The 11,943-nt window shown below is 37.2% G+C and overlaps 1 protein-coding gene across 1 annotated transcript; it reads left to right on the forward strand.

Annotated features, from left to right (window-relative positions):
- LOC130747929 (uncharacterized protein At2g29880-like) lies at window positions 1-2,690 on the forward strand. The gene is made up of 3 exons (XM_057600991.1): window positions 1-163; window positions 1,318-1,647; window positions 2,087-2,690. The coding sequence occupies exons 2-3, from the start codon at window positions 1,318-1,320 to the stop codon at window positions 2,621-2,623; spliced, it is 867 nt and encodes a 288-aa protein (XP_057456974.1). The 5' UTR covers window positions 1-163; the 3' UTR covers window positions 2,624-2,690.
- Window positions 2,691-11,943: the final 9,253 nt, after the last annotated feature.

Consider the following 11,943-nt stretch of genomic DNA (forward strand, 5'->3'; position numbering starts at 1 on the left):
TTCAATGAAAACGGAAACGAAATGATGGAAACACGCGGTGGCAGGGTTGTAATTATAATGAAATTGATTTCTTTCTTTTCTTTTCGTTCTGAAGGAAGAAAGTGTGTGCCGGCCCTAACCTCTGCAAGTTCTTCTCTGCTACCTCCTTCATCCCACAACCAAGGTTCTTCTCCTTCTCTTTTGTCTTCTCTTTTTTGAATTTTTGAAACGTGAAACTGGGTTCTCACCATGTTGCACTGTGAACCCTATTTTATGTCTTTTTTGGGTGCCATCTGATATGAACCTTATTTCTTGGTTACTCTATTTTGGGTGCTTCACTTGATGGGTTTTGGTTGATTTTGGAGCTAGTTTTTTCGGTTTGGTGTTTCAATCCATGTTTAAACCCTCTATACTGCCTTCAAAATCTGTAAAACCCATGTTTTTTGGTTGATTCTGAACTCTATTCCTTGGCTGGTTTGCGTTTTATGCTGGGCTCCACTGGTCTTTTAAGATGTCCAGGCAAATTGCTCCACTTTGACTGCTGATATTAGGGTGTCTTCAACAATTAACATACAACACAGAATCCACAGATTAACCAACTGGACATATATTTTTTCATAGTAATACATGTCATATGTGCTATGCAAAAACACGTGATGCTGAGGCAATTGAAACCTTGGGTTTGCCATAGAACCTAGTGGCTTTATGTGGAGACTTGGCTGGTTGCATATTTTTCCTGTTTCTGTAAGGGCCCGTGGCTGCTATTTTTAAATTAGTAGGGGATTTGAATTGTTTTTGGTATGGTGTTATGTTTCCTTTGTACAGTACCAGTACTAGATAGAAGTAGCTTTAGTATTCTTCCTTCTTTCTTGTTTTTGCTTTGTACATGGCTTAAAATACTCATAGTATTTGCAGTAATTAAACTTTGGCTTACCAAAAAAAAAAGGTTTACTTGTAGTAGGAACAACTTTGATGTAGGAATGCTTGCATCTTGGTTGCTTGTAGTTGGCTTTCCAATAATAGGTGCTGGTTCTTTTTCAGTTTTTGGGAATGCCTCCACCATGGTAAATTTGGTGGGGCTTTTGGTTTTGGGACTAGTAGGGGTGTGATGTATTACCTTTTCTTTTGTTTTGTTGGGGATTGAAGCTAGTGGCTGCATTTGGTTATTAACTTTTTCCAGTTGCTGTACCAATAATCTGAATGTTATGGCATCCATATATATTGTCTCTTGTGTTCTTTTAATTGTGCTCTGCAGGGTCTGTTTTTTTTACTTGCCTTGTAAGAGTCTCTTGTGCCCTTTAATAGTTTACTTGCTTAATATGAGATTATTTGCATAAGATGGGAGGAAAAACTGAGAAGGGGGAGAGCATGGAATGGACAACCCAAAACACAAAGATATTCATTGATATTATTTATGATCGAGTGAAAAAAGGGCAGCTGCAAGGGTCTACATTTAAGAAAACAATATGGGAAGAAATAAACATTGAGTTGCAAAAGACAAGTGGAGCACCCCTACCTGATGGTGTAGAAAGGCTGAAGGGAAAGTTTAATCGGCTACGCCTTCAACATCGTGAATTTTCAACTTTGATATCTCGCACAGGAGTTACATGGGATCCTGAGGCTAACAAAGTGAATTCTCCTGAAGAAGTATGGGAAGAGATGTACAAGGTAAGTTTAACTTATAGAATATCATTATCATTGTTAAATTATCTTCTTCAATTATCAATGGCTTTATTGTGAAGACAAATCAGAGATGAATTTCTTAAAAAAGGAAAAAGAATTTGCTCTTGTATTGTAATATATATATATGCATAGGCTAGTAGGCTACACAATTATCTTGAACCGAATGAAATTTTGTTAATTATAAAATAAAAATGATATGGACTTGTAGTTGTGGTATATACTGCAAGTATATGTACAATTTTAGTAAAAACTTATCATTGGATTTAGTAGTATATAGTTAATATATGTATATGGACTTGTTTTAGTAGTTATTTCTTTTAACAAGTGAGCATGTAATTATAATCTCAACTACTACTGTTTTTGTTATGTATTTGGACAAGAGTACACATGTTGGGAAATATAATCATTGTTCTTTTTTTTTCAGAAAGGAAAATTCTACAAGCAGTTTAAGAAACATGGATTTGAGCATGACTATTATATCCTTGGTGAGATATTTAATTCTAGTACAGCAACTGGAAAGTTAAGTCAAGCTTCTACTCAAGAGCCACCAAACTCCGATGAAGAGAGAGAAATAGAGGAAGACTTTCTCTCAAAAGGTGTTCATATTGATTCTAAAGTTATTGATGTTGATGGAGAGGATCTGCAAGAAGTTAGTAAAAGGAGAAAAGTCACTGGGACTTCTAGTGAAGGTCGTCGTAAGGAAGCAAAAAATTCAAGGCTGGATGTGTTAGAATCAGCAGTGACCAAATGGTCTAACGCAATGGATGCAAGGGCAGATAGATATAAAAATGAAGTTGATTCTTCTGCAGACGCATGCATTAAATTATTAGATTCCATGGATGGTATTTCCCCAAAAGTTTTCAGCATTGCCGTGGAGAAGTTTACAAATAAGGATTTGAGAAAAATGTTTATAGCAATGTCTTCAATTAGGAAAATGGATTGGCTAGCATCTCTTGAGTAGTATCATTTAATTGATTCTAATTTTATGTTATTTTGTTTATGAGATTGAAGATCGGATTTTCTTGTTTTGTTTCCTTGTTAGTATTGAATTGCTATGATATGCGTTTAATGGGTTGACATTATTTTTTAGTATATGAATGTTTTCATATTATTGATAATAATTAATATTATTATTTAATTGAGCAGGTTAAAATGTCTATAGATAAATCTATGGATTGTTCAAGTGAAAGTAGCACTGACTCTTATTTGGATGACTTTGGAGATATTATTATTGCTTCATTGGTCATGGAATACCAGCAGAGTTTTATTAGTAAAACACCATGCAGAAATTCCAAGTTGACTGGAAGGATGTATACTCTAGAATTTTTGCTTGGTAATGAAACTACATGCTATGATAATTTTAGAATGAAGAAGACCGTGTTTCTGAATTTTTGCGAAACTTTGAGAGATGTTGGAAACTTGAGAGATGGAAAAAAGGTGAGCCTGCAAGAAGCAGTTGCAATGTTCTTGATCATAGTGTGTCATAACTTGCGTCATTGACTCGTTGCCGACCGCTTTCAACACTCATTGCATACAATAAGCAAATGGTTTAGAATTGTTCTAAGGGCAGTCTGCAAGTTGGGCACAACCATTATTCGACCAAGAAATCAGACAACTACACATCCATATATTATGGGCAACCCAAAATATTTCCCTTATTTTAAGGTAAATTTCTATCACGTACTTATAATATTTTAAATACTCCTACTAACCTACTATTTATGTTTTAAATGTAGAACTGCATTGGTGCTATTGATGGCACACATGTATCTGCTTGGGCTCCTGCTACTAAACAAACTGCATTTCGTGGAAGAAAGGTCTTGATAACACAAAATGTTCTGGCAGTATGTGATTTTGACATGCTATTCATATTTGTTTATTCTGGTTGGGAAGGGACAGCAAATGACGCAAGAGTGTTTTTAGATGCTTTGACTCCTGAAAACAATTTTCCAAAGCCAGAAGGAGGTAATTTTTAGTTTTAATAATGAATTTTACCAACATATTTTTGTTATTCAATAGATGCTCTATTTTTTACAGATCAATTTTATCTTGTTGACTCTGGATTTCCAAATGTGTCTGGCTATCTTGCCCCATTTCGGAGGCAAAGGTATCACATGCGAGATTTTCGTGATGGGGTAAGACCACAACGAAAACAAGAATTATTCAACTATCGACATTCTTCATTGAGAAATATTATCGAAAGATGCTTTGGAGTATTGAAAGCAAGGTTTCCAATTTTGAAGTTAATGCCAAATTATCCCGTTCGAAGACAAAGACTAATCCCTATTGCTTGTTGCACAGTACACAATTTTATTAGAATGCAATACGCTAGAGATAATCTTTTTGACCAATATGCTCAAGAAGACTTAATTATGGATGCACAAGGTTTACAAGTAGACCAACAAGGAGTCAATGTTGATGCTAATCAAGCCGCTGAAATGGCTCATGTTCGGGAAACTATTGCAGATCAAATGTGGGAAAATTTCAATAGATCTTAGGTAGAATTGTATAATTTTTATTTTTAAGACCAATGATACTTATAATATTTATAATATATTTCTCTTACTTGCAACTTGTTGTGACAGCCGGATTCAACGCTTGAATAATAAATATTTTTGTTATAATAGTTATATAACAAACATATACCATTTTTTATATTTGAAAATAAAAGAATTAGATATAAAATATATTATTAATTATGTCAAACCTTGGTGAGTGTATTTTACTCAAAATTATTTCATAAATTGAAAACAGTTCAATCAAACACATTTTCATTATTTTCATTTTCAAAAAATGGAAAATACCAAATTAAACCAAACACGTTTTCTAAATGTTGAAAAATTGGAAATGAAAATCATTTTCAAAAAATGGAAATGGGAAATGAAAACAGAAAATGTTTCCTCAAACCAAACAGGCCCTTAATTTTATGAAAAATTACTATAAGGGATTGAAGAAGATGATATAATCTGTCATAAAATGAATCCTAACACTGCAAAACTCCAAACACAATCTAGGAAGAGGGTTCCTACCAACAACAGCTTTCCAATACAAACACCTGAGTACTAGGAACACGCCTGAGTAACATACTAGGAATATAATCTAGTGCAGAGTGCCTTGGTCTTAAAGTTCTACAGGATGTTCAACAGAATTACAAGTACTTAAAATGACAGAAAATGAGAAATCAAAAACTACAAGTCAAGGCCACTCGTCACCAGGATTTTGAACGTTGAAAAAAACTTTGAAAAAGAGTTCACCATCTATATATAAATCATAATCCTCAGCTATCAAGACATCCCAGGCAATTTGCAACAATGCAGCATAGTTTATAGCCTCAAACCGAGAAGCGGGAATGAGATCCCAGTCATTGCGCAGAGTAGTATACTCTTGTGATGATCTAGACATTGCAGCAATATCATAGTGCACGGACAAACTTCTTGAGCCTTGCATTCGTAAAAACACCTGAAAGACATCATCACGAGGATTGTATTCTGTGATGTAGTTACGAATGAACCATCAGGTGATGTAGTTACGAATTCTGTTTCTCTGTTAGGGTTCCATTGAACTTTGAAACACAATCTTCCAACTAAGAACCTGTCAGTTCCCATAGGACTTATAATTGTTACAATGAGCTTTTTGCAATAAAATCTCAAAGAATCTTAGGTAAAACATAAAAATCTCATTGTTACCTCTTCACTGGGCTCCTAATATTTTTATCCCAAACTGGAAAAAAAAAGCAAAAAAATTAATAGTTGATAATATTCTATTAAACAATATTGAGAACAAAATATAAAAATTTGATCCTCACCATTAATTCCACCAGATGCTGTAGTTGCCAATATATTTGGCATTTTCAGGTTCCAGGATAAGGATGAAATTTCTCCATAAGCATTGTCCTGTCATATCAATTTATAAAATTATAAAACAAGATATTTGAAGTCTAAGAACACATCAAAACAGAGCATTACCAAGTCTTAAATGGAAACTTCTATAACCATTCATAGTATTCGTGAGCATTCAGATCCCATACGTGAACTTTTCCTTTTCCTGGGCCAGAAGCCAAAAGGGTAGGTTCAATGGAATTAAAGTCAAGACTTGTGACCTGAAAAGTAAATAAGGATTTCACAATCAATATAAATGCAAAAATAAAGCCATTCGTATAAATTCCCTTACTAAGTTCATGAAATTGCTAACCAATTTCTTAAATTGTTGAAACACAATAATTAAGACTTCATATTAAGTGGGAGTACAAAACTCCAAAGTTTCCTTATTACAAATGGAGGACCAAACCTGTGTTATGTAGACAAAGTGGGGGATGAAGCATCAGATAAGTAGAGAGGATGAGCTAGATGATTATCATTACTAATCAAATGTAGATGTTCTAGATATAAATTTATGGATGACTTGGGAAATTGCAAGCACATATTACACTCAATATTTCTGCTTTCATAAATGTAATCACCTAAAAAGTATGCACAAAAACAGCTTAAATTACCCCTGCACCACAGCTTGAGGGTTCCAGATGCCAACCCTTCCATCGTTAAATCCCGAGAGAGTGACTTTCCGATTGAAGATAGTTCTTCCCCCACGTGATGCCTGTGGCGACGACATGGGTTTCGTAACTCTGAACTAGTGGCATTATAGGTTTTCTGGAGATGAACTTAATCTTGTAAATTTCATGCATGTCCATTACGGCGGCAATCAGGTAGCCGTAGGGATCTTCCGGCGGAAACGCAACGAACGGGGTTGCGTTGGGATTAGATTGGGCATATTTGAACGCCATTGGCCGATAGCAAGCAAATCAAAGAGAGAATGTGAAAGACCGCCTATCTATGTATTCCTATTTCTATTAATAAGCTTCTGCCGCTCTAAACTTTTCTTACTTCTTGAATATGCAACCCCTAATTCTCCAGCAATTCCCGTCCAAACACCATATTGTTTTAAACCGAAGACTTATGCGGAAAAGAAATGGAAGCGAGAGAAATTGAGTATTTTCTAATCAAATGTAGATGTTCTAGATATAGATTTATGGATGACTTGGGAAATTGCAAGCACATATTACACTCAATATTTCTGCTTTCATAAATGTAATAACCTAAAAAGTATGCACAAAAACAGCTTAAATTACCCGTGCATCACATCTTGAGTGTTCCAGATGCCAACCCTTCCATCGTTAAATCCCGAGATAGTGACTTTCCGATTCAAGATAGTTCTTCCCCCACGTGATGCTTATGGCGAAGGCATGGGTTTCGTAACTCTGGACCAGTGGCATTATAGGGTTTCTGGAGCTGAACTTAAGCTTGTAAATTTCATGTCTGTCCATTACGGCGGCAATCAGGTAGCCGTAGGGCTCTTCCGGCGGAAACGCAACGAACGGGGTTGCGTTGGGATTAGATTGGGCATATTTGAACGCTATTGGTAGATAGCAAGCAAATCAAAGAGAGAATGTGAAAGACCGCCTATCTATGTATTTCTATTTCTATTAATAAACTTCTGCCGCTCTAAACTTTTCTCACTTCTTGAATATGCAACCCCTAAATCTCCAACACTTCCCGTCCAAACACCATATTGTTTTAAACCGAAGACTTATGCGGGAAAGAAATGGAAGCGAGAGAAATTGAATATTTTCTAATCAAATGTAGATGTTCTAGATATAGATTTACGGATGACTTGGGAAATTGCAAGCACATATTACCCTCAATATTTCTGCTTTCATAAATGTAATAACCTAAAAAGTATGCACAAAAACAGCTTAAATTACCCCTGCACCACAGCTTGAGGGTTCCAGATGCCAACCCTTCCATCGTTAAATCCCGAGATAATGACTTTCCGATTGAAGATAGTTCTTCCCCCACGGGATGCTTGTGGCGACGGCATGGGTTTCGTAACTCTGGACTAGTGGCATTATAGGGTTTCTAGAGCAGAACTTAAGCTTGTAAATTTCATGCCTGTCCATTACGACGACAATCAGGTAGCCGTAGGGCTTCTCCGGCGGAAACGCGACGAACGGGGTTGCGTTGGGATTAGATTGGGCATATTTGAACGCCATTGGTCGATAGCAAGCAAATCAAAGAGAGAATGTGAAAGACCGCCTATATATGTATTTCTATTTCTATTAATAAACTTCTGTCGCTCTAAACTTTTCTCACTTCTTGAATATGCAACCACTAATTCTCCAACACTTCCCGTCCAAACACCATATTGTTTTAAACCCAAGACTTATGCGAGAAAGAAATGGAAGCGAGAGAAATTGAATATTTTCTTATCAAATGTAGATGTTCTAGATATATATTTATGGATGACTTGGGAAATTGCAAGCACATATTACACTCAATGTTTCTGCTTTCATAAATGTAATAACCTAAAAAGTATGCACAAAAATAGATTAAATTACCCCTGCACCACAGCTTGAGGGTTCCAGATGCCAACCCTTCCATCGTTAAATCCCGAGAGAGTGACTTTTCGATTGAAGATAGTTCTTCCCACACTATCGCCTCACCCAATACAGTTAGCGTCACCACCATCGCATCACCCTACAGATAGGGCCACCACCATCGCCTCACCCAATTCAGTTAGCGTCACCACCATCGCCTCACCCTATTCAGATGGCAACACCACCAACGCCTCACCCAATTCAGTTATCGTCACCACCACCGCCTCACCCAATTCAGATGTTAGAGATTTTGGTGCAAACAACAATGGTTCTTACTCGACCATGGATTTCTCAGGTGTTCCAGTTAAAACCCTGCATATCAGTCCTTCTACCATTGAAAGGGCATGAGTTTCGTAACTCTGGACTAGTGACATTATAGGGTTTCTGGAGCTGAACTTAAGCTTGTAAATTTCATGCCTGTCCATTACGGCGACAATCAGGTAGTCGTAGGGCTCTTACGGCTGAAACACAACGAACGAGGTTGTGTTGGGATTAAATTGGGTATATTTGAACGCCATTCGTCGATAGAAAGCAAATCAAAGAGAGAATGTGAAAGACCGCCTATCTATGTATTTATATTTCTTTTAATAAAATTCCGCTCTAAACTTTTCTCACTTCTGAAATATGCAACACCTAATTCTCCAACACTCTCCGTCCAAACACCATATTGTTTTAAACCCAAGACTTAGGTGAGAAAGAAATGGAAGCGAGATAAATTAAATATTTTCTAATCAAATGTAGATGTTCTAGATATAGATTTATGGATGACTTGGGAAATTGCAAGCATATATTACACTTAATATTTCTGCTTTCATAAATGTAATAACCTAAAAAGTATGCACAAAAATAGCTTAAAATACCCCTGCACCACAGTTTGAGGGTTCCAGATGCAAACCCTTCAATCGTTAAATCCCGATAGAGTGACTTTCCGATTGAAGACAGTTCTTCCCCCACGTGATGCTTGTGGCGACGGCATGGGTTTCGTAACTCTGGACTAGTGGCATTTTAGGTTTTCTGGAGCTGACTTAAGCTTGTAAATTTCATGCATGTCCATTATGGCGGCAATCAGGTAGCCGTAGGGCTCTTCCGGCGGAAACGCAACGAACGGAGATGCATTGGGATTTGATTGGGCATATTTGAACGTCATTGGTCGATAACAAGCAAATCAAAGAGAGAATGTGAAAGACCGCCTATCTATGTATTCCTATTTCTATTAATAAACTTCTGCCGCTCTAAACTTTTCTCACTTCTTGAATATGCAACCCCTAATTCTCCAACACTTCCCGTCCAAACACCAAATTGTTTTAAACCGAAGACTTATGAGGAAAAGAAATGGAAGCGAGAGAAATTGAGTAATTTCTAATCAAATGTAGATGTTCTAGATATAGATTTACGGATGACTTGGAAAATTGCAAGCACATATTACACTTAATATTTCTGCTTTCATAAATGTAATAACCTAAAAAGTATGCACAAAAACAGATTAACCCTGCACCACAGTTTGAGGGTTCCAGATGCAAACCCTTCCATCGTTAAATCCCGAGAGAGTGACTTTCCGATTGAAGACAGTTCTTCCCCCACGTGATGCTTGTGGTGACGGCATGGGTTTCGTAACTCTGGACTAGTGGCATTATAGGTTTTCTGGAGCTGAACTTAAGCTTGTAAATTTCATGCATGACCATTACGGCGGCAATTAGGTAGCCGTAGGGCTCTTCCGACGGAAACGCAACGAACGAAGTTGCGTTGGGATTTGATTGGGCATATTTGAACGTCATTATTCGATAACAAGCAAATCAAAGAAAGAATGTGAAAGACCGCCTATCTATGTATTCCTATTTCTATTAATAAACTTCTGCCGCTCTAAACTTTTCTCACTTCTTGAATATGCGACCCCTAATTCTCCAACACTTCCCGTCCAAACACCATATTGTTTTAAACCGAAGACTTATGCGGGAAAGAAATGGAAGTGAGAGAAATTGAATATTTTCTAATCAAATTTAAATGTTCTAGATATAGATTTATGGATGACTTGGGAAATTGCAAGCACATATTACCCTCAATATTTCTGCTTTCATAAATGTAATAACCTAAAAGTATGCAAAAAAACAGCTTAAATTACCCCTGCACCACAGCTTGAGGGTTCCAGATTCCAACCCTTCCATCGTTAAATCCCGAGATAATGACTTTCTGATTGAAGACAGTTCTTCCCCCACGTGATGCTTGTGGCGACGACATGAGTTTCGTAACTCTGGACTAGTGGCATTATATGTTTTCTGGAGCTGAAGTTAAGCTTGTAAATTTAATGCATGACCATTACGGCGGCAATCAGGTAGCCGTAGGGCTCTTCCGGTGGAAACGCAACGAACGAGGTTGCGTTGGGATTAGATTGGGCATATTTGAACGTCATTGGTCGATAGCAAGCAATTCAAAGAGAGATTGTGAAAGACCGCCTATCTATGTATTCCTATTTCTATTAATAAATTTCTGCCGCTCTAAACTTTTCTCACTTCTGGAATATGAACACCTAATTCTCCAACACTCCCCGTCCAAACACCATATTGTTTTAAACCCAAGACTTAGGTGAGAAAGAAATGGAAGCGAGAGAAATTAAATATTTTCTTATCAAATGTAGATGTTCTAGATATAAATTATGGATGACTTGGGAAATTGCAAGCATATATTACACTTAATATTTCTGCTTTCATAAATGTAATAACCTAAAAAGTATGCACAAAAACAGCTTAAATTACCCCTGCACCACAGTTTGAGGGTTCCAGATGCAAACCCTTCCATCGTTAAATCCCGAGAGAGTGACTTTCCAATTGAAGACAGTTCTTCCCCCACGTGATGATTGTGGCGAAGGCTTGGGTTTCGTAACTCTCGACTAGTGGCATTATAGGTTTTCTGGAGCTGAACTTAAGCTTGTAAATTTCATGCATGTCCATTACGGCGGCAATCAGGTAGCCGTAGGGCTCTTCCGGAGGAAACGCAACGAACGGAGTTGCGTTGGGATTTGATTGGGCATATTTGAAAGTCATTGGTCGATAACAAGCAAATCAAAGAGAGAATGTGAAAGACCGCCTATCTATGTATTCCTATTTCTATTAATAAACTTCTGCCGCCCTAAACTTTTCTCACTTCTTGAATATGCAACCCCTAATTCTCCAACACTTCCCGTCCAAACACCAAATTGTTTTAAACCGAAGACTTATGCGGAAAAGAAATGGAAGCGAGAGAAATTGAGTAATTTCTAATCAAATGTAGATGTTTTAGATATAGATTTACGGATGACTTTGGAAATTGCAAGCACATATTACACTTAATATTTCTGCTTTCATAAATGTAATAACCTAAAAAGTATGCACAAAAACAGATTAACCCTGCACCACAGTTTGAGGGTTCCAGATGCAAACCCTTCTATCGTTAAATCCCGAGAGAGTGACTTTCCGATTGAAGACAGTTCTTCCCCCACGTGAAGCTTGTGGCGACGGAATGAGTTTCGTAACTCTGGACTAGTGGCATTATATGTTTTCTGGAGCTGAAGTTAAGCTTGTAAATTTCATGCATGACCATTACAACGGCAATCAGGTAGCCGTAGGGCTCTTCCGGGGGAAACGCAACGAACGGTGTTGCGTTGGGATTAGATTGGGCATATTTGAACGCCATTGGTCGATAGCAAGCAATTCAACGAGAGAATGTGAAAGACCGCCTATCTATGTATTCCTATTTCTATTAATAAATTTCTGCCGCTCTAAACTTTTCTCACTTCTTGAATATGCAACCCCTAATTCTCCAACACTTCCCGTCCAAACACCATATTGTTTTAAACCGAAGACTTATGCTGAAAAGAA

The sequence above is a fragment of the Lotus japonicus genome, chromosome 3, assembly GCF_012489685.1.
Source record: "Lotus japonicus ecotype B-129 chromosome 3, LjGifu_v1.2".
NCBI classification, from domain to species: domain Eukaryota; kingdom Viridiplantae; phylum Streptophyta; class Magnoliopsida; order Fabales; family Fabaceae; genus Lotus; species Lotus japonicus.